This window comes from Triticum aestivum, chromosome 4B, assembly GCF_018294505.1.
Source record: "Triticum aestivum cultivar Chinese Spring chromosome 4B, IWGSC CS RefSeq v2.1, whole genome shotgun sequence".
In the NCBI taxonomy this organism is placed as follows: Eukaryota; Viridiplantae; Streptophyta; class Magnoliopsida; order Poales; family Poaceae; genus Triticum; species Triticum aestivum.
In genome coordinates this window covers 637,381,352-637,405,446 of record NC_057804.1, presented here as the reverse complement: position 1 = coordinate 637,405,446, position 24,095 = coordinate 637,381,352, and the positions used below count along the sequence as shown (strand labels likewise).

At 43.4% G+C, this 24,095-nt stretch overlaps 1 protein-coding gene across 1 annotated transcript; it reads right to left on the bottom strand.

Moving 5' to 3' along the window:
• Positions 1-1,234: 1,234 nt before the first annotated feature.
• Positions 1,235-4,321, bottom strand: LOC123089518 (uncharacterized). Its single transcript, XM_044511178.1, has 6 exons — positions 4,284-4,321; positions 3,959-4,149; positions 3,800-3,877; positions 3,645-3,710; positions 3,464-3,517; positions 1,235-3,372 (listed from the first exon to the last, which is right to left on the bottom strand). The coding sequence occupies exons 2-6, from the start codon at positions 4,058-4,060 to the stop codon at positions 3,346-3,348; spliced, it is 327 nt and encodes a 108-aa protein (XP_044367113.1). The 5' UTR covers positions 4,061-4,149; positions 4,284-4,321; the 3' UTR covers positions 1,235-3,345.
• Between the last annotated feature and the right edge of the window lie 19,774 nt (positions 4,322-24,095).

The window sequence follows — 24,095 nt, the reverse complement described above, 5'->3', positions numbered from 1 at the left end:
CGAAAACATCAGTTCTTAGAGTGTTCTTTTCTATTTTTTATTGTTTTTAAGTTTGATTATTTTCAGTATCCCTCTTTTTTCTAACATTTTTTATGTATTCTGTTGCGGCACTAATGAGTACATTATTTTTTGCCCTTGTTCATTTGTTTCTATCATTTCCCCCCATCATTTCTTCGATGCAGGATTTCAAAATTCTTTTTGCGCACGGAATCTACTTCTACAACACAAGCGAAAAAGTGGATGAAAATTTTTCAAGGGACATACTGTGTTAAGGTCAGTGTTCCTACCCCAACAGGAAAGCAATTTTTTTGCTGGTTTTTGTCTACCAGTACTGAAATTTATAACTTATCCATTTGCCAAAACAGTCTTAAAACAGTAGAAAAAGCGATATCATCCATGAACATTCATAGCTCCTTCTTGCTTTTTGTTCAGTAGGACAACAAACGACCAAAACTTTAGCCAATTTACATTCTTTTTCAGTCATCACTTGCATATTTTTTGCCTTCTTGAACTTCCAGCACCCAAATTTTTATTTTTATTTTCTTGCCTTCTTCCTCGGGTTTCCACCAGCTGGTTGCTTGCCTATAGATGTCCCAGATGAGGCTACAAAATTTTATAGGCCATAATTTTTTTTGTAATGCAGTAAAACCAGGTAACACCAAAAAGAGAAAAGTTTTTTGATGCAAAAACCCGAGGCTTGTTTGCGGCTGAGTTTTTCTTTCTGAGCCAAATTGACATCTTCAGTACTTGCAGTACAAGAACTTTTATAATGATCAGGCTTCCCACACCGACTGCATGTGACTTTCTGTTTAGATGCTAAACTTTCCACGAAAGTTTTGTAACGACCTTTTTGTGGACTCCCTTTTGATACTGCAACATCAGGATCTTGAAGTTTGTCTCCATAGCCATCAGGATGCGGTGCTGCATCAGTCTCTGTTGTGTCCTTGTCAACATTTGCTTGTTGTGCTTCTGCAAGTTCATCCTCTTTAGTTATCTCATCCAACTTTTGTTGCACCCTTTCACATTCTGCTACAACATACAGATATTTTCTTTTTGTTGATGCACCGTCTGAAGCCATCTCATTGAGCCTGTTGGATAGCAGGCTATACCTCAAGTGTTGACTTCCAGCAGTTAGTTCCAAAGGAACATTGAAACGGATGTCCCGTATGTCCTTTGTACCTCCACCTGTCTATGTAATATTTTTCTGGCAGCACAGACATGTTGAGATGAGAAAGGACCCTCAAGACATGGCAACACACAATGCCATCTTTCTGAAATTGCCCATAGATACAACTGAACAGCTATTGCTGCAAGTTGACAATCACAACAAATCTTCGCGTTCTGAAATCTTTTTCAGCTAGCATTGGTGTCTTGTAGACTTCATACTTCACATTTCTCTCAACCTCTTCAACATGCAAATTCAGAACAAACTTTATCTGTTTTTGGAATCTGTAAAATATATTTCTGTTGTACATTTTTGCAGCTTGTATCTCAAGCTCACTTCGTACCCAGAATGTCGGCGAAGTTGTTCTTGTGATAGAGTCTTGCTGCCTCTCCTTATCTTGTATGGTCTCTGAAATCTTCTGGTACTCTTGGAGGAAGCTGATCACATTGTGAGTTGACATGATGTTGTCCTTGAAAATGGCATTGGTGCCTTCACTACGCGCAGTAGAGTGAATGAAGGGGAAGAAGTCCATCTTGAAATACACAGGGACAAACCTTTTCCTTTTGTTCCACATGATTTGAAAATACTTCACATGCCCAATGTTGTATTTCTCCAACATTTCTGTCCACAATTGCTCAAACTCAGCCACCGTCAGAGAGTTGTGAATGATGTCACTAAAATCATCATGCAGTGTCTTATGTGCTGCAAAAGTCCTAGTACATTTTTCCTCAGCCTTCTTTTTAATATGAAACAAAACAACGCATGTGGCAGATATGCGGGAAAACTATAGGAATAGTTGTCTTCATCCCATCATCCTCGTCTGTTATGATTGTGGACGGAGATTTCCCACCCATGAAATGCAACAATGTCTCAAACAACCATTGAAAGGTGTCAGCTGTTTCATTCTCTATCATAGAGCAAGCAAACAAATAGTTCTGGCCATGTCCTGTGACACCAACAAAGGGAGCAAATGGGAGGTTGTATCTGTTTGTCTTGAATGTTGTGTCGAAGCTGAGGCAGTATCCATACAGCTCATACATTTTCCTAGAATATCCGTCAGCCTAGAAAATGAACAAAACTTTACTTGCATACAGCTCATACGTTTTGAACGCATAGTAAAACTGTGGATCTTCAGCTTGTCTCTTCCTGAAATATGTGAGCACCTGCATCATGTCATTTTGATTGCTCTCTTTGCCAATGGCTGTTCTAACATTGCTTACATGCTTTTTGGTGTAAGGAGTGTTCCCGCCTCTCAAGTAACTTAGGATTGCTATTATTTGTCTTGTTTGTAGCTTCACAGCATTGAAAGTTCGGATTAGGAGCTTCTCCTCGTCTGTCATGTAGTTATGAGAACGAAGGTATTTCACTTCTGTGTGAGGACTCAAATCATGGTTGTGCTCTAGGTTTATGGTTTTTATCACCCACTTCTCATCCTTCTTGGTGACAATAAGCTGAGCTTTACACCCTGTTATTGCAATGGTGTTTGCTTTTTTCTTCCTTGCGTTGCGATAGGGCTCTTGTCCTGTCTTCTGTTGCCTTGTGTCACGTCGTTTCTTCTTCCTATTCTCTTGTTCTTCTTCATCAATTACTCTTCCTGACCGATTGCACTTGAAAGTTACCCGAGTTGCTGCACTGCCTCCTTGTTTCTTGCCACAATACCGAGATGCTTTAATCACAGAAAAACTAGCAATTGAGGCATACTCATTGTAAAAGTTGTAAGCTGCATCATCCATATCAAAGACCATGTCCACATGGGGTACGTGATAGCTGCGCACTTCTTGGCTAGCACTTTGAGCAGCTTCTATACTGTCATTTTCAAGGAATATCAGTATGTCTTCCCGTGTTAATTTTTGAACTTCACCAGCTGCACCACTGTTCTCTTGTTCTCCAGCAGTTGTAACAGCAATTTCAGAGGATTTTTGCAACAACGACGAAGAAAGATCATCCTCGGAATCAGAATCATTGTCAGAAGCAATCTCATTTGACACCATAGAGCCGTTTTTGTTTCCTCCTGCTTCTGTCTGCATTTCATTGTCCCAGTTCAAATCATTCAAGCTTTCTGAAAATCAATTGTCAACAAAAGGTTCAAGATCTATATCATGCTGGTCATCGACTTCAGATGTATGCTGAGCTCCACCCCCAGCGTGTGCTTGGAATGGATCTTCTGAAGATACACTGTATCACCCAGTTATCATGTACATATCATTCTGTAGAGAGAGTTTTTTTATAGTTATTCACAGCAGTCAAACAATTTTGTTTAGGGGACATAGACACAAGTTTAAGCAGGAGAAAACATACCTCAGTACGAACAAGGCGATCTTCTTGTGATTGTGATGATGCATTTCTAGCACCCTGAAAAGTAAAACATCACTAGTTAGTTTTGTTTTTGTTTGATGTTTTTTATGTTTGTGGGTTTATTTTCGTAAGTTAATACAATTTTTATCTACGACAAGCAAAGACGAGTATATTAGTAGAGAACCTCTTCTTCAGCAGCAAGTAGGAGTTGCATGTATGACATAGGGGCTTCATAAGCGACCTTGTTTGCCTGCATCATTATTGTTGCCAATTTCTTGTAAAACAATCGTAGTAGATTTTCTTTTTTTATTCCATTTTCCGTAGATTGTAAACACTTACAGGGGGTTGGAGTGCAGCAGACACTTGGTTGGACTCACCCACTGAAGTATGTGCACCCAGGTTCACAAGCAAGTTTGCCTGCACAAAGAAGTTTTAACATTCACAGAAATGTCTACTGACAATTTGAAAAGCAATTTTTTTCAAAGAGCACAAAAATACCTGTGTATTGCCTTGACTATTGAATATACCATACATAGTTGCACTCACTGGAATATTCAGGGCATTCCCTTGTGTTCTGTTTATAGAAGCATGTGGAAGCATCTAATTTTGCATCCAGGGGTGTGTATGTTGCATCCCTTGGTTCCAAGCATCAGAATTCAGCCACTGTTGTTGCTGGCTATTTTGCCCCCCTATGTTTTTATGTTTTCCCCATAACATTACAAAAGAGCAGACATCAAATTTCCGTAACCAAATAACCAGAATAGTTCAAGCAAGATTCAGAAGTTCATTAAAATTTCATTTGCTTTCTTTTGTAGGCACTAACCTAAGAACCAAACATAGTAGCTCCATAGGGATCAAGAACAGCTGCAATAAATGTCAAGAGTTTCTTTGTTAGGTATATGAAGGATACAGCACCTAGGAAGAAAGCTCCATGTTTTTTTACAAATTTGCTCCTATGGGTGTTGTTCTGTATGTTTACTATTGACTTTCTTTTTTGCCTTTTTGTGTTTCCACAATAGAATTCTGAAGAATAAAAGGGCAAGATAGTACAAGTACAGAGACAAGAATCCTAGATCTGGAGAGGGGAGAGGCATGCATACCCTGGTGAGTGCTTTGTGTCCTCTGATCTCTTCCTGCTCCTTGCTTCTCCTTGCCTGCATCCATGTTTTTCTTGTCTTCTCTTTCTGCTCCTTGCTTCTCCTTGCCTTCTCCGAGCATATCAGCTCCCTTCCTCTTCTCACATTACCTTGGAGAGGGGAAAGGTTTGTGCCCTGGTGGCTGGGGCTGGAGGAGGAAGGAGGAGGAGTGGGGTGGTTGGGGGTGAGGGTTTGTGATTTTTGTGGACGGGGGGCTGGGGCATGTGCTGCGATCAGGAGAAGAACAGGGAGGAACAAAAAGCAACACATCTTTTTTGCTCCTGTACAGCTGGGCACAGGCTTTATTTTGTCTTTTTCTGTTTTTTTGTAAAGCAAGAACAACCTTTTAGTCAAAAAGGCCCAACAAGAACAATCAAAACAAACAACCCAAAAGGCCCACAAATAACAACAGAACAAAGGGCCTGGATTTGATTCGGCCCAATTGGGCTTTGTGCGGGAGAGAAAGGAGGCTGGCTCGGGCCTGCCAGATGATTGGGCTGAGACAAATAGCACACGACGTCATCATCACATCATTCGACTGAGACCAAACTATTTCTCAGTCGAATGAGTTCCAAGCGGGGTAGACACTTAACTAAGTATATTTCCTGTAGAAATAGGCATCGGTGCTTCAAAAAAAATCGGTTTATTTTTGTAAGCACCTCCCATTGTACAAGGCCTTAGAGTAATAAATGTATTTATGGACAAAGATGGCCTCACGGAACTACTCCTGCAGCATATTAAACACTCTTATCCATAACCGTTGCTTCCATGCCGTGCCGTCCCTGGGTCGGTTGATCTCCATTATCGTCATTGGGGCCGCGCCGTCCGTACCTAGGGTTCATCCACCGATCCAGTTGATCGGCTGCCCTAGAGAGTCTTTTTCCCGATCCTTTGATCCGGATTTTTCTCTCTCCCTCTCGTCGGTCATCTTGATCGGCATTTTCTTTTTAGTTTTTCGATGTAAGATCAGTTTACGTCGCCCGCCGGCGCTCGTCGACTCTTCGCACACCTCTACTTCAACCTTGGCTGACACTGCAACGGCCCCCGCCTCATTCGTCCCGGCATGTCTCTCGCGACTTCAACGACAACGGCGCGGGTGGCCTGATGCTTCGTCTTCAGGATAGCTTCTATGCAGTGCTCACGTGCATCAACTCGTTTACATGCACGATACAATGTCCTAGACGAGGATATTTTGGAGATCATGAGCGGGATCCGATCTGAATCACGTACCGCGCAAGTTTGGCTGCTCGCGCGCATTCCATCCTGTGCGGGTGTTGCCTCTTGCAAGCCTGGACGCATCCCTCCATAGCATGTGTCTCTGCCAGATCCTACTCCTGCCACATCCGAGCCGCGTGACGCGTGTTGCAGATACCTCGTGGACTTCTTCGTTTTCTCGATCCTGCTCATTGTTATACGCGTGTATTCGCTGGATCCAGTAAAAAATGTCATCGAGTACTTGCACATCTCCGTCGATTGAGCAACGAGATGTCGGTGCATTGCCTCTACGGACTGCGTAGCCCCGTGGTTCCTCCACGGCCAACCCGCGCATTGCCCGAAACCGTAGCTTCGCAACACGCGATTCAAGCCACTGCTCTAAGGCCATCCTGTGGTTGCACTAACCTGCACATTGCTGTTGCGCCGCCCCTTTGGCCGTAGAGCCGTGACGCGCGGTCTACGCCGCCCGGAGGACTTCCCCGTCGTCACCCCGACCCATGCGCTGCCGTTGCATCGTCCCCTTCGAGCTGTAGCACCACGGCACGCAGTCCATTCCGTTGTTCCCACGCATCGACTTTTAAATGGTATGCGTCATGCCGTCTCCCTAGACGGGAATACCATCGTTTGCGCATGGTCCTTGTCACGCTGTCAGGTTCTTCTTCGCCTACTTCAAGCATCGCAGTCACGCTCCTACCGACGACCAACGTGCCCCCCATGGGCTGCCTCTGGTTTCGCCGCCTACTTCATCGTTCACCTCTTCATCTTCGTCGTGCACCAGCTCGTCGCCAGCGTTGCCGTTATCTTCTCCGACCACTTCATCTACTTCGACAACCGTGGTTGACATTGGCACGTTCTACCCCACGTCGACTAGCGCCGCAACCGTCATTGAGTCCTTCTCTGCTAGCCCCCTCGTCATGGCGTATAGCTCGTGCATGCCCCCATCTACACATAGTCGGTGCTGACAACACCGCCGCGTGCCTTCATCCATGACGCGTCCCGGGCCTGGCAAGCCTGGTGCGGCACCTCGTCAACATCAACTTTGTTCGTCTACGCATGCATGGTGCTGGCAACACTGACACATGCCTTCGTCCATGATATGTCCCTAAGCTTGGCAAACCCGGCGCGATGCCTCATTGATACGTCCATTTTGCATCATACTTTTATATCGATATTTATTGCATTATGGACTGTTATTACACATTGTATCTCAATACTTATGGCTATTCTCCCTTATTTTACAAGGTTTACCATGAAGAGGGGGAATGCCGGCAGCTGGAATTCTGGCTGGAAAATGAGCAAACATTGGAAACCTATTCTGCACTGCTCCAAAAATCCCGAAACTCCATGAAACATGTTTTTGGAATTAATAAGAATTATTGAGCGGAGGAAATACATCAGGGGGCTCACACCCTGTCCAGGAGGGTGGGGGCGCGCCCACCCCTACTGGGCGCGCCCCCCCTATCTCGTGGCCCCCCTGGTGGCCCCCCGGTGTCCATCTTCTGCTATATGAGGGCTTTTACCCAGGAAAAATCATGGGCAAACTTACGGGACGAAACTCCGCCGCCACGAAGCGGAACGAATCTAGAGCTCTGGCAGAGCTGTTCTGCCGGGGACACTTCTCTCCGGGGGGGGGGGGGGGGGGGGGGGGGAATCATCACCAACGATCCTCTCATCTGGAGGGGGTCAATCTCCATCAACATCTTCACTAGCACCATCTCCTCTCAAAACCCTAGTTCATCTCTTGTATCCAATCTTGTATCAAAACCACAAATTGGTACCTGTGGGTTGCTAGTAGTGTTGATTACTCCTTGTAGTTGATGCTAATTGGTTTACTTGATGGAAGATCATATGTTCAGATAATTAATGCATATTATCACTCCTATGATTATGAACATGAATATGCTTTGTGAGTAGTTACGTTTGTTCCTGAGGACATGGGTGAAGTCTTGCTGTTAGTAGTCATGTGAATTTGGTATTCGTTCGATATTTTGATGAGATGTATGTTGTCTTTTCCTCTAGTGGGGTGTTATGTGAACCTCGACTACATGACACTTCACCATTATTTGGGCCTAGAGGAGGCATTGGGAAGTAATAAGTAGATGATGGGTTGCTAGAGTGACAGAAGCTTAAACCCTAGTTTATGCGTTGCTTTGTTAGGGGCTGATTTGGCTCCATATATTTAATGCTGTGGTTTGGTTTACCTTAATACTTTTGTAGTTGCGGACGCTTGTAATAGGGGTTAATCATAAGTGGGATGCTTGTCCAAGTAAGGGCAGTACCCAAGCACCGGTCCACCCACATGTCAAATTATCAAAGTACCGAACGCGAATCATATGAACGTGATGAAAACTAGCTTGACGATAATTCCCATGTGTCCTCGGGAGCTCCTTCCTCATTTTAAGAAATTTTCCAGGCTTATCCTTTGCTGCATAAAGGATTGGGCCACCTTGCTGCACTTTATTTACTTTCATTGCTTGTTACTCGTTATAATTTATCTTATCACAAAACTATCTATTACCTACAATTTCAGTGCTTGCAGAGAAAACCTTACTGAAAACCGCTTATCATTTCCTTCTGCTCCTCATTGGGTTCGACACTCTTACTTATCGAAAGGACTACGATAGATCCCCTACACTTGTGGGTCATCAAGACTCTTTTCTGGTGCCGTTGCCGGGGAGTGTAGTGCTTTTGGTGAGTGTAACTTGGTAAGGAAACATTTATATAGTGTGCTCAAATTTTCTGTTAATTGTCACTATGGAAACTAATCCTTTGAGGGGCTTGTTCGGGGTGTCTTCACTCCGACCAGAAGAGCAAAGAGTTCCTCCTCAACCTACTGAACTTTTTGAAAATATTTACTTTGATATTCCTTCGGGTATGATAGAGAAACGGCTAGCTAATCCATTTACAGGAGATGGAACATTGCATCCCGATTTACACCTTATCTTTGTGGATGAAGTTTGTGGATTATTTAAGCTTGCAAGTATTCCCGATGATGTTGTCAAAAGGAAGGTATTACCTTTATCTTTGAAGGGAGATGCATTGACATGGTATAGTCTATGTGATGATACGAGATCTTAGAATTATAAACGATTGAGGTTGGAGTTTCACCAGAAGTTTCATCCTATGCATCTTGTTCATCGTGATCGTAATTACATATATAATTTCTGGCCTCGCGAAGGAGAAAGCATCGCTCAAGCTTGGGGGAGGCTTAAGTCAATATTATATTCATGCCCCAATCATGAGCTCTCCCGGGAAATGATTATTCAAAAAAATTTGCTGGGCTTTCTCTCAGTGATCGCAACCTGCTCGATACTTCCTGTGCTGGTTCTTATATGCTGAAGACTATTGATTTCAAATGGGACTTATTGGAAAGAATTAAACGCAACTCTGAAGATTGGGGTTCCGACGATGGTAAGGAGTCAGGTATGACACCTAAGTTCGATTGTGTTAAATCTTTTATGGATACCGATGCTTTTCGTGGATTTAGCGCTAAATATGGACTCGACTCTGAGATAGTAGCTTCTTTTTCTGAATCTTTTGCTACTCACATTGATCTCCCTAAGGAGAAATGCTTTAAATATAATCCTCCAATTGAAGTGAAAGTAGTTGCACCTATTACAGTTGAAGAAAAGACTATCACCTATAGTGGTCCTATTGTTCCTACTACTTATGTTGAGAAACCTCCTTTTCCTGTTAGGATAAAGGATCATGCTAAAACTTCAACTGTTGTTCGTAAGAGTAATACTAGGACTTATACACCTCCCGAGCAAATCAAAGTTGAACCTAGTATGCTATGGTTTAAGATCTCTTGGATGATGATTTAGATGGGCATGTTATTTATTTATGTGGTGAGACTGCTAATATTACTAGACCAGATACTAAGATACATAGACCTGTCATAGGCATGCCTGTTATTTCTGTTAAAATAGGAGATCATTGTTATCATGGCTTATGTGATATGGGTGCTAGTGCTAGTGCAATACCCTATGATTTATATAAAGAGATTATGCACGAAATTGCACCCGTCGAATTAGAAGACATTGATGTTACTATTAAGCTTGCTAATAGGGATACCATTAAACTAGTTGGGATAGTTAGAGATGTCGAAGTCTTGTGTGGGAAGGTTAAATACCATTAAACTGAGATTATAGTTTGTTAGTTCTCAATGAAGTTTTTGAACCATACTTGACATTGTGAATTGATTGTTACTCGAGTATAAGAAATCATATGATAAAATCTATATATGTTGCTGTTACAAGAATGATCATGATGCCCTCATGTCGGTATTGTATTTTTATCGACACCTCTATCTCTAAACATGTGGAAATATTTTTTGATATCGGCTTCCGCTTGAGGACAAGCGAGGTCTAAGCTTGGGGGAGTTGATACGTCCATTTTGCATCATTGTAACATCCCAATTTTCCTAAATTAGGATGTTATTAGATCATACATATGCATATCATATTTTCCATGCATTATTTGCTCTTCTGCAATATTCTTTTCATTATGCAACTAAAGGCAATTTATTGGAGTGGAGATAACATGACTTCTCCCCTGTTTAAAAATGTTCATAATGTCAAGAATATTATTTCCAGTTCATTTGTTATGTTTTGGTATTTTTATTAGTCTCCAAAGTATTTTGTTTGACTGTTTTGTTGTTGTTTTGTGTGGCCTGTTGCATAAAAATAATTTTCCAAAATTGCATTAGGTGAGGAACTAGTGTTCGTGTAGTTTATATTAGTAGTATATATTTTACTCTGTGTCTCTATATATTTTTTAGTTTTTATTGTGGTTATTTTATTTTAGTCATTTGTGTTTCTGTAGTTGTGCGTAAGAAAAAAAAAACACCGGCCGGCCAGCCAGGCCAGCCAGCCAGCCAGCACTGCCCGTGGCCCAGCCCCCGCACGGCCGCAGCCCACCTAAGCCGCAGCGAAGCGGTACGCTGCTCTCCCGACCCGCATCGCTCCAGCCGCTGACAGTGGGACCCACTCGCGCCCCTGTTCGTCCCTCCCGAGCCAGACACAGCCTCATTGCGCCGCACACGCAACCGAGCGCGAGCTCGAGTCGAGTCCAGCCTCTGGTCGATCATGTGCCCTCCAAGGACACCGCACGCGAGGACAGGTCCTCGAGGAACCCTACCGCATACCTTTCCCCGTCTCCTGTTGCCGCAAGCGTGAGCTAGGGCGAAATGGATCTCCTCGAGACCGCCGCTGTTAGCCGGTCGTTTCCGTCGCCGTAAGAACACCCGAAGCCGCGCCGCTTGCTCCTTTTGATCCTCCTGTCAACGACACACTTCCCTGACATCCTTGCATGGCCGGAAACATAGATGAGCAGGAGGAACAAGCAAACCCGACGCCGCCGGAGTAGTGGTTGTTCACGTCGTCACCGCCGCCAATAGAGGACGCCCCCCCGCCGTTGAACACCACCACCACCTCCGCTACTCACCGCCCCACCCATCCGTCACTTCGCCTTCGCCGGAGCACCATCGGAGAGCCGCCGCCGCCATCCTCTGTTCTCTGGTGAGCATGCGCGCGCACAGCGTAGGCTCCAGCCAATCACGAGCTGCCACGTGGGCACAAGCTACAGTACACGCACGAACAGTGCAGGAGTTTTCTGTTGTTTTTTGTTTTCTTTTTCAGATTTCAGCTAAAACTTCAACTAGCTATATTTTCTTATTATATAAGTCCAATTTAGGTAATCTTTTTCCTGTGCACTCACAAAAACCAGCACCTTATCACAGTACCAAAATCTCACATGTTTGCACTGTTTAAATTTGAATTTGTTCAAATTCAAATTAAACCTTCCGGAGGCCGTAACTCTCAAACCGTTTATCATATTTGAGTGATTCTTTTTGCGTTATGACCATAGTGAAATTTAGGTGCTATTATGCGTGTGTTGTTGGGTTTTTGAAATGATTTTCTTGCTGTTGGTTTTTATTTTGGTTCTATTCGTGTTTCGGTGATTGATTTGTTGTATTGTGTGAAGCGTGTAGATTGTCCGGAGTGCGACGCGAACTATTGTCAGGAGTGTGAGCTTCTGAACCAGAACCGAGGCAAGTTACATGTTGATCATCCTTTACCTATTGTTTTCTATGCATGTAGTTATATCACACTATAAATATCTGCATGTATAGGATTACTATATTATTTTGCTATATGTTGTTGAGCTATCTTCCTGTCCTTGCAAACCGTGGTAGTTGTAGTTGCTATGCTTTGTAGACGGGGGTGGTTCGTGTTTACATTGAGATTATGTGAGGATTATAAATATAATCAAATTGAGTAGTAATTGAGGACTTATTTCACCTCTGGGCGGAATTGGTTTTGAAGGGTGGTTTCAAGAACATCATGGTTTTTACCCTCTGAATGCAAGTGGACGGCCGCCGAGGCTCAAAAAGATCAGACAGACTTAGTGACTAGTAGCTTCCATGTACGGTCACTGGCTAAATGGGCTCTGACTTAGTTGATCAGTTGTGGAACCCTTACCCGGATGTGCCAGCAGATGTAGATATAATAGTTGGGATGGGCCTCCTGTTGGGACTAGGGGACTGCTTCTGAAAGACTTCGTCTCAATCTTCGGATTGGGTCCAGTGGGTAAAGCATACTAAACTCTGCAGAGTATTAAAAACTAATCATGATTAGTCGTGCCCCCGGTTATGGGTAAATTTGAGCGACTATGCCATTACAGTTGTTGGATGATCTTGACATATGTGACACTTAATAATATTTGTGGGCAACTTAATAAAGGGTAGGTTGGAGTTGATTTTGCCAACTCAACCTTGTGTATTTAATTGTAGTAATAAAAGAACTAAATAAAAATTTGACTATTAGGTAGTTATTAGGATAAAATCAGCTTTATGCAAAACTAAACCCTCAAGCCTTCCTTTGTTGTACTATGCATATACATGTAGGTCTGCTATTATTACTCCTGTGTAACTTGCCAATACATTCAAAGTATTGACCTATATGGCTGCAACATCTCATGTTGCAGGATATTCAGACGAAGAGTAAGGTACCGTTAGGGTCGCGAGTCTGCACTCAGCATCGCCAGTGGGCTATGATGGGACTCATCGTTATTTTCTGCTACTTTCCGCTGTTTGATTGAATAAAGCTAGCCAAGTGCTATGCAGATTATTTTATTTTATATATTATGGATCATACGATGTAATAAATGATGCACTTGCTATTCTGCTATTCATCTATATTGTGTGTGCTAGCGAGTTCGATTTAGGCACTAGCACGGTAAGCACAGAGACTCAAATCCTTCGAGATTTGGTCGTTACAGATGGTATCAGAGTAGTGTGTTGACTGTAGGACGTGAGCCTAGAAAATGGATTAGAAAAGCCATAGGAGTGATTTTTTTATCAATTAGTTATACTTCTTACTGTTTATTAGTTAAGCCCCTCAAGTATGTTGACCAGTTAAGTAGGAACTAGTGCTGAGACCACCATTCATGCTTGTTTTATATTGCAACGTTATCGTGTTAGCGTATCTGATTATGTCCACTTTTGTGGTATGAAGATACTAGATTGTTTGCTCGATTGATAGTTTGTTTGTTAATTTATATCTTGTCAAAATTATTCGACTATATATATAATATTATCATATTGTTTGTTGTTTGTTGTTTGTTTGTTGGTGTTACTCGTTGTTGTGTTTTGTTGCCTTGATCATATCATGCATATGGGTAGAATATATTTATATATACATAGTCTTTGGCCCTATTATATCTATAACTCATCTATTCTTGCCAACCAAAACCCTTAGTATGCCTATTAGAGTGAGTTCCCCAGGAGCTGAGATGATGTTGGTTGCCATCAGTTGACTTTGTCTATTGGGAAGCATGAGTTTCCTACAAATTTGATTATATTGAAGTCACAAGGTCTGGATATTATTTTGGGTATGGATTGGTTGCAGTTATATAAATTTCTTATTGATTGTGCCAGTCGATCTATTACTCTCAGTGCACCAGGAGGGAAGAGGATCAAATATGTGTGTAAGTATAAGCATAATCAGGTGCACGTGAACTCTCTTAAGGGGGGTAGCCTGGAAGAGGTGCCAGTTGTGAGGGATTACCCAGATGTGTTTCTAGAGGAGTTGCCAGGTATGCCAGATAGAGATATTGAGTTTCTTATTGATTTAATACCAGGCACTGGACCTATTGCAAAGAGACCGTATAGAATGCCTCCCCAAGAGTTGGAGGAATTGAAGAAGCAGATAAGAGAATTGCAGGCACAGGGATTTATTCGCCCAAGTTCATCACCTTGGGGAGCTCCAGTTTTGTTTGTGGTGAAGAAGGATGGAACTTTGAGGATGTGTGTTGATTATCGTTCTCTGAATGAGGTAACCATTAAGAATAAGTATCCTTTGCCTATGATAAATGATCTATTTGACCGATTGGAGGGAGCTACTGTGTTTTCTAAGATTGATCTTCATTCTAGTTATCATCAATTAAAGATTCGTGAGAAAGATATTCCAAAGACTGCTTTCACCACGAGGTATGGGTTGTATGAATATACTGTTATGTCATTTGGATTGACTAACGCTCTTGCATACTTCATGAATATGATGAACAAGGTGTTTATGGAGTTCTTGGATAAATTTGTGGTTGTTTTCATTGATGATATATTGGTGTTCTCCAAGAATAAGCAAGAGCATGAGGTGCATCTGCGTTTGGTAATGGAGAAACTGAGGGAACATCAGTTGTATGCCAAGTTCAGCAAATGCGAGTTTTGGCTGGATGAGGTAGCATTCCTTGGACATGTTGTGTCAGGTAATGGAGTTGCAGTTGATCCATCTAAGGTTGCTGCAGTTATATAGTGGGAGACACCCTAGTCAGTTGGAGAGATTCACAACTTTTTGGGCCTTGTAGGTTATTATAGGAGGTTTATTGAGAACTTTTCCAAGATTGCAAAGCCTATGACTGAATTTTTGAAGAAAGAGAAGAAATTTGTTTGGACCGATGAATGTGAAGCCAGTTTTCAGGAGTTGAAGCAGCGTTTGATTATAGCCCCAGTCTTAACTCTGCCGGATATACATAGGGACTTCCAGGTATACTGTGATGCTTCTCATCAAGGACTTGGGAGTGTTTTGATGCAGGAAGGTAAAGTTGTTTCATATGCTTCACGTCAGCTTAAGAATCATGAGCATAATTATCCTACACATGATTTGGAGTTAGCCTCAGTTGTGCATGCATTGAAAACTTGGAGGCCATACCTTATTGGTAATCGTTGTGATATATTTACCGATCATAAGAGCTTGAAGTATATTTTTACTCAGAAGGATTTGAACCTCAGCCAGAGGAGATGGTTGGAGCTTATTAAGGATTATGATTTGAATGTGTAGTATCATCCTGGTAAGGCTAATGTTGTTGCTGATGCATTGAGTTGTACGTAGGAGCCATGCTAATGCAATTAATATTAATAATATGCCACCCGAGTTATGTGAACAGTTCAGGAATCTCAGGTTGGAGATGGTTCCTAAGGGATATTTGGCAACACTTGAGGTAAAGCCTACTTTTCTTAACAGGATTAGAGAAGCTCAAAAGGGTGATAAGGAGATTGCTGAGATAAAAGAGAACATGGTTAAAGGTAGGGCAGAAGGTTTCCATGAGGATGAACATGGGGACATATGGTTTGAGAAGCATATTTGTGTACCTTAGGATGCAGACATCAGGAAGTTGATTCTTCAGGAGGCGCATGATTCACCTTATTCTATTCACCCAGGTAATACTAAGATGTATTTGGATTTGAGGGAAAGATTTTGGTGGCCTAGCCTGAAGAGGGAAATTGCTGGATATATTGCAACATGTGATGTGTGCCAGAGAGTTAAAGCAGAACATCAGAGGCCAGCAGGTTTGTTACAACCATTGCCTATACCTGATTGGAAGTGGGATGAGATTGGTATGGATTTTATTACAGGTCTACCCAGGACTCGGTCAGGTTATGATTCTATTTGGGTAGTTGTTGATCGTTTGACTAAAGTTGCTCACTTCATCCCGGTAAAGACTACTTATACCAGTGCTCAGCTAGCAAAGATTTATATGTCTAAAATTGTTTGTCTGCATGGAGTTCCAAGGAAGGTAGTGTCTGATAGAGGTACTCAGTTCACATCCAAATTTTGGCGTCAGTTGCATGAATCCTTGGGCACCAGGCTGGAGTTCAGTACAGCTTTCCATCCACAGGCAGGTGGGCAGACAGAGAGGGTAAATCAGATTTTGGAGGATATGTTGAGAGCTTGTGCTTTGGACTATGGATCCAGTTGGGATGATAATTTACCTTATGCAGAGTTCTCATATAATAACAGTTATCAGGCTAGTCTGAAGATGGCACCATTTGAGGTATTGTATGGCAGAAAGTGCAGGACACCGTTGATGTGGGATGAGGTTGGAGAGCGTTAGTTCTTTGGGCCAGACTTGATCAGAGATGTTGAGGAGAAGGTCAAGTTGATTCGTGAAAGGATGAAGATAGCACAGTCCAGACAGAAGAGTTATGCAGATGCAAAGCGTAAGGAGGTGACATATGAGGTGGGAGACCGTGCATATCTTAGAGTTTCACCACTTCACGGAATTAAGAGGTTTGGAATCAAAGGTAAGTTAGCACCACGTTTTGTGGGGCCTTACACGATCTTGGAGTGTAGAGGAGAGGTAGCTTATCAGCTGGAGTTACCAGAATCCTTGTCAAGAGTTCACGATGTGTTTCATGTATCTCAGTTGAAGAAGTGTCATGCAGAGATGATGGATGTTCCATTGAGGGACACAGTGCCACTTGAGGCAATTCAGTTGGAGAGTGATTTGACATATGAGGACAAGCCTGTTAAGATTCTGGAGACAGCAGAGAGAGTTACTCGCACCAAGACAATCAAGTTATGCAAGGTACAGTGGGATCATCATACAGAGGAGGAAGCTACCTGGGAATGAGAGGAAGATCTCAAGCAGGATCAACCACACCTATTTGCTAGCCAGCCCGAATCTCGAGGGCGAGATTCATCTTAAGGGGGGTAGGTTTGTAACATCCCAATTTTCCTAAATTAGGATGTTATTAGATCATACATATGAATATCATATTTTCTATGCATTATTTGCTCTTCTGCAATATTCTTTTCATTATGCAACTAAAGGCAATTTATTGGAGTGGAGATAACATGACTTCTCACCTGTTTAAAAATGTTCATAATGTCAAGAATATTATTTCTAGTTCATCTGTTATGTTCTGGTATTTTTATTAGTCTCCAAAGTATTTTATTTGACTGTTTTGTTGCTGTTTTGTGTGGCGTGTTGCATAAAAATAATTTTCCAAAATTGCATTAGGTGAGGAACTAGTGTTACTGTAGTTTATATTAGTAGTATATATTTTACTCTGTGTCTCTATATATTTTCTTAGTTTTTATTGTGGTTATTTTATTTTAGTTATTTGTGTTTCTGTAGTTGTGTCTAAGAAAAAAAACACCAGCCGGCCGGCCAGCCAGGCCAGCCAGCCAGCCTGCACTGCCCGCGGCCCAGCCCCCGCACGGCCGCAGCCCACCTAAGCCGCAGCGAAGCGGTATGCCACTCGCCCGACCCGCATCACTCCAGCCGCTGACAGCGGGACCCACTCGCGCCCCTGTTCGTCCCTCCCGAGCCGGACACAACCCCGTTGCGCCGCACGTGCAACCGAGCGCGAGCTCGAGTCGAGTCCAGCCTCTGGTCGATCACGTGCCCTCCAAGGACGCCGCACATGAGGACAGGTCCTCGAGGAACCCTACCGCATACCTTTCCCCGTCTCCTGTTGCCGCAAGCGTGAGCTAGGGCGAAACGGATCTCGCAGGAGGAGCTCGAGACCGCCGCCGTTCGCCGGTCGTTTCCGTCGCCGTAAGAACACCCGAAGCCGCGCCACTTGCTCCTTTCGATCCTCCTGTCAATGACACACTTCCCTGACATCCTTGCGTGGCCAGAAAAGCAGCTGAGCAGGAGGAACAAGCAAACCCGACGCCGCCGGAGCAGTGGTTGTTCACGTCGTCAGCGCCGCCCACAAAGGACGCCCCGCCGCCGTTGAACACCACCACCACCTCCGCTACTCACCGCCGCACCCATCCGTCACTTCGCCTTCGCCGGAGAACCACCGAAGAGCCGCCGCCGCCGTCCTCTGTTCTCTGGTGAGCATGCGCGCGCATAGAATAGGCTCCAGCCAATCACGAGCTGCCACGTGGGCACAAGCTACAGTGCACGCACGAACAGTGCAGGAGTTTTCTGTTTTCTTTTTCAGATTTCAGCTAAAACTTCAACTAGCTATATTTTCTTATTATATAAGTCCAATTTAGGTAATTCTTTTTCCTGTGCACTCACAAAAACCAGCACCTTATCACAGTACCAAAATCTCACATGTTTGCACTGTTTAAATTTGAATTCGTTCAAATTCAAATTAAACCTTCCGGAGGCCGTAACTCTCAAACCGTTTATCATATTCGAGTGATTCTTTTTGCGTTATGACCGTAGTGCAATTTAGGTGTTGTTATGCTTCTGTTGTTGGGTTTTTGAAATGATTTTCTTGCTGTTGGTTTTTATTTTGGTTCTATTCGTGTTTCGGTGATTGATTTGTTGTATTGTGTGAAGCGTGTAGATTGTCCGGAGTGCGATGCGAACTATTGTCAGGAGTGTGAGCTTCTGAACCAGAACCGAGGCAAGTTACATGTTGATCATCCTTTACCTATTGTTTTCTATGCATGTAGTTATATCACACTATAAATATCTGCATGTATAGGATTACTATATTATTTTGCTATATGTTGTTGAGCTATCTTCCTGTCCTTGCAAACCATGGTAGTTGTAGTTGCTATGCTTTGTAGACGGGGGTGGTTCGTGTTTACATTGAGATTATGTGAGGATTATAAATATAATCAAATTGAGTAGTAATTGAGGACTTATTTCACCTCTGGGCGGAATTGGTTTTGAAGGGTGGTTTCAAGAACATCATGGTTTTTACCCTCTGAATGCAAGTGGACGGCCGCCGAGGCTCAAAAAGATCAGACGGACTTAGTGACTAGTAGCTTCCATGTACGGCCACTGGCTAAATGGGCTCTGACTTAGTTGATCAGTTGTGGAACCCTTACCCGAATGTGCCAGCAGATGTAGATATAATAGTTGGGATGGGCCTCCTGTTGGGACTAGGGGACTGCTTCTGAAAGACTTTGTCTCAATCTTCGGATTGGGTCCAGTGGGTAAAGCATACTAAACTCTACAGAGTATTAAAAACTAATCATGATTAGTCGTGCCCCCGGTTATGGGTAAATTTGAGCGACTATGCCATTACAGTTGTTGGATGATCTTGACATATGTGACACTTAATAATATTTGTGGGCAACTTAATAAAGGGTAGGTTGGAGTTGATTTTGCCAACTCAACCTTGTGTATTTAATTGTAGTAATAAAAGAACTAAATAAAAATTTGACTATTAGGTAGTTATTAGGATAAAATCAGCTTTATGCAAAAATAAACCCTCAAGCCTTCCTTTGTTGTACTATGCATATACATGTAGGTCTGCTATTATTACTCCTGTGTAACTTGCCAATACATTCAAAGTATTGACCTATATGGCTGCAACGTCTCATGTTGCAGGATATTCAGACGAAGAGTAAGGTACCGTTATGGTCGCGAGTCTGCACTCAGCATCGCCAGTGGGCTATGATGGGACTCATCGTTATTTTCTGTTACTTTCCGCTGTTTGATTGAATAAAGCTAGCCAAGTGCTATGCAGATTGTTTTATTTTATATATTTTGGATCATACGATGTAATAAATGATGCACTTGTTATTCTGGTATTCATCTATACTGTGTGTGCTTGTGAGTTCGATCCAGGGACTAGCACGGTAAGCACAGAGACTCAAATCCTTCGAGATTTGGTCGTTACAATCATGCTTTTATATCAATATTTATTGCATTATGGGCAGTTATTACACATTATATCTCAATACTTATGGCTATTTTTCTCCCTTATTTTACAAGGTTTACCATGAAGAGGGGGAATGCCGGCAGCTGGAATTCTGGTTGGAAAAGGAGCAAACATTGGAAACCTATTCTGCACTGCTCCAAAAATCCTGAAACTCCACAAAACATGTTTTTGGAATTAATAAGAATTATTGAGCGGAGGAAATACATCAGGGGGCCCACACCCTGGCCAGGAGGGGGGCGCCCACCCCTACTGGGCGTGCCCCCCTATCTCCTGGGCCCCTTGGTGGCCCCCCGGTGTCCATCTTCTGATATATGAGGGCTTTTACCCAGGAAAAAAAATCATGGGCAAGCTTACGGAACGAAACTCCGCCGCCACGAAGCGGAACCTTGGCGGAACCAATCTAGAGCTCTGGCAGAGCTGTTCTGCCGGGGACACTTCCCTCCGGGAGGGGGAAATCATCACCATCATCATCACCAACGATCCTCTCATCGGGAGGGGGTCAATCTCCATCAACATATTCACCAGCACCATCTCCTCTCAAAACCCCAGTTCATCTCTTGTATCCAATCTTGTATCAAAACCACAAATTGGTACCTGTGGGTTGCTAGTAGTGTTGATTACTCCTTGTAGTTGATGCTAATTGGTTTACTTGGTGGAAGATCATATGTTCAGATCCTTAATGCATATTATTACTCCTATGATTATGAACATGAATATGCTTTGTGAGTAGTTACGTTTGTTCCTGAGGACATGGGTGAAGTCTTGCTGTTAGTAGTCATGTGAATTTGGTATTCGTTCGATATTTTGATGAGATGTATGTTGTCTTTTCCTCTAGTGGGGTGTTATGTGAACGTCGACTACATGACACTTCACCATTATTTGGGCCTAGAGGAGGCATTGGGAAGTAATAAGTAGATGATGGGTTGCTAGAGTGACAGAAGCTTAAACCCTAGTTTATGCGTTGCTTCATTAGGGGCTGATTTGGATCCATATGTTTAATGTTGTGGTTAGGTTAATACTTCTTTTGTAGTTGCAGACGCTTGCAATAGGGTTTAATCATAAGTGGGATGCTTGTCCAAGTAAGGGCAGTACCCAAATACCATTCCACCCACATATCAAATTATCAAAGTACTGAACACGAATCATATGAACGTGATGAAAACTAGCTTGACGATAATTCCCATGTGTCCTCGGGAGCTCCTTCCTCATTATAAGAAATTTTCCAGGCTTATCCTTTGCTGCATAAAAGATTGGGCCACCTTGCTGCACTTTATTTACTTTCATTGCTTGTTACTCGTTACAATTTATCTTATCACAAAACTATCTATTACCTACAATTTCAGTGCTTGCAGAGAAAACCTTATTGAAAACCGCTTATCATTTCCTTCTACTCCTCGTTGGGTTTGACACTCTTACTTATCGAAAGGACTACAATAGATCCCCTACACTTGTGGGTCATCACTCGTCAACACCATCCTCTATCCGGTGCACTACTACCTCGACACCACTGCGCCCATGACTAACATGGCACCTCCTTGCGCCCGTACCTCCACGGCGACTACCTCGACACCGGCCACCCCAATTCGACATCGACCACGGCTAGACCACCCTACGCTCTCGGCTACCTCGACATTGGCACAAAGGTCTATCACCCCGCTTGAGCAACTTGTTAGCTTTCTCTACAGTTAATGCATCCACGATGCGACATCTGTTGGGGATCATTGCAGAAATTAAAAAATTTCTACGCATCACCAAGATCAATCTATGGAGTAACTAGAAACAAGGGAGAGGGGAGTGTATCTTCATACCCTTGAAGATCGCGAGTCGAAAGTGTTGCAAGAACGCGGTTGGAGGAGTCATACACGTAGCGATTCAGATCGCTGCCGAATCCGATCTAAGCACCGAACAATGGTGCCTCCACGTTCAACACACGTGCAGCCCGGTGACGTCTCTCACGCCTTGATCCAGCAAGGAGAAGGGAGAGGTTGAGGAAGAGGGCTCCAACAGCAGCACGACGACATGGTGGTGATGGAGTGGCAGTTCTCCGGCAGGGCTTAGCCAAGCTCTTGCGAAGGAGGAGAGGTGTTGGGGAGGGGAGGGGCTGCGCCTTGGATGTGGTGCTGCAACCCTCCCTCCATCCCTCTATTTATAGGGAGAAGGGGGAAGGGGGCCCGCCCCTCTAGATGAGATCTAGAGGGGGGGCAGCGGCCAAGGGGGAGGTGGCTTGCCCCCCAAGCAAGGGAGGCGCCCCCTTAGGGTTCCCCCCCAACCCTAGGCGCATGGGCCCTAGGGGGGTGGCGCCCAGCCCTCTTAGGGGATGGTTCCCTTCCACCTACAGCCCATGAGGCCCTCCGGGACAGGTGGCCCCTCCCGGTGGACCCCTGATGTCTACTACACAACCTTCTTCTTGTAGACGTTGTTGGGCCTGCAAGTGCACAGGTTTGTAGGACAGTAGCAAATTTCCCTCAAGTGGATGACCTAAGGTTTATCAATCCGTAGGAGGCGTAGGATGAAGATGGTCTCTCTCAAACAACCCTGCAACCAAATAACAAAAAGTCTCTTGTGTCCCCAACACACCCAATACAATGGTAAATTGTATAGGTGCACTAGTCCGGCGAAGAGATGGTGATACAAGTGCAAAACAGATAGTAGATATAGGTTTTTGTAATCTGAAATAATAAAAACAGCAAGGTAACTAAAGGTAAAAGTGAGTGTAAACGGTATTGCAATGATAGGAAACAAGGCCTAGGGTTCATACTTTCACTAGTGTAAGTTCTCTCAACAATAATAACATAGATAGAACATATGACAAGCCCTCAACATGCAACAAAGAGTCACTCCAAAGCCACTAATAGCGGAGAACAAACATAGAGATTATGGTCGGGTACGAAACCACCACAAAGTTATTCTTTTGGATCGATCTATAAAAGAGTTCGTACTAGAATAACACCGTAAGACACAAATCAGCCAAAACCCTAATGTCACCTAGATACTCCATTGTCACCTCAAGTATCCGTGGGCATGATTATACGATATGCATCACACAATCTCAGATTCATCCAACCAACATAAAAGTACTTCAAAGAGTGCCCCAAAGTTTCTACCGGAGAGTCAAGAACGTGTGCCAACCCCTATGCATAGGTTCCCAATGTCATGAAACCCGCAAGTTGATCAACCAAACATACATCAAGTGGCACATGATATCCCATTGTCACCACAGATAATCACGGCAAGACATACATCAAGTGTTCTAATAAAAGACTCAATCCGATAAGAAAACTTCAAAGGGGAAACTCAATTCATCACAAGAGAGTAGAGGGGGAGAAACATCATAAGATCCAACTACAATAGCAAAGCTCGGGATACATCAAGATTGTGCCATAGAGGAACACGAGAGAGAACACGAGAGAAAGAGATCAAACACATAGCTACTGGTACATACCCTCAGCCCCGAGGGTGAACTACTCCCTCCTCATCATGGATAGCGCTGGGATGATGAAGATGGCCTCCGGTGATGGGATCCCCCTCCGACAGTGTGCCGGAACAGGGTCCCGATTGGTTTTTGGTGGCTACAGAGGCTTGCGGCAGCGGAACTCCCGATCTATCTTCTGTTCTGGAAGTTTTAGGGTATGTAGGTATATATGGGTGCAGGGGGTACGTCGGTGGACCTCCGGGTTGCTCACGAGGTAGGGGGCGCGCCCAGGGGGCGCCCCCCACCCTCGTGGGCAGCCCGGGAATCCCCTGACATGCACTCCAAGCCCATCTGATTGGTTTCCTTCCAAAATTAACTTCTCCAGTTGATTTCATTCCGTTTTGACTCCGTCTGATATTCCTTTTCCTCGAAACACTGAAATAGGCATAAAACAACAAATCTGGGTTGGGCCTCCGGTTAATAGGTTAGTCCCAAAAATAATACAAAAGTGGATAATAAAGCCCAATATTGCCTAAAACAGTAGATAAAGTAGCATGGAGCAATCAAAAATTATAGATACGTTGGAGACGTATCAAGCATCCCCAAGCTTAATTCCTGCTCGTCCTCGAGTAGGTAAATGATAAAAAAGAATTTTTGATGCGGAGTGATACTTTGGCATAATTTCAATGTAAATCTTCTTAATTGTGATATGAATATTCAGATCCGAAAGATTCAAGACAAAAGTTCATATTGACACAAAAATAATAATACTTTAAGCATACTAATCAAAGCAATCATGTCTTCTCAAAATAACATGGCAAAAGAAAGTTCATCCCTACAAAATCATATGGTTAGGCTATGCTTCATTTTCGTCACACAAAGATGTTCCCAACTTCTATACCCCGAATGACAAGCCAAGCAATTGTTTCATACTTAAATAATCTCAAACTTTTT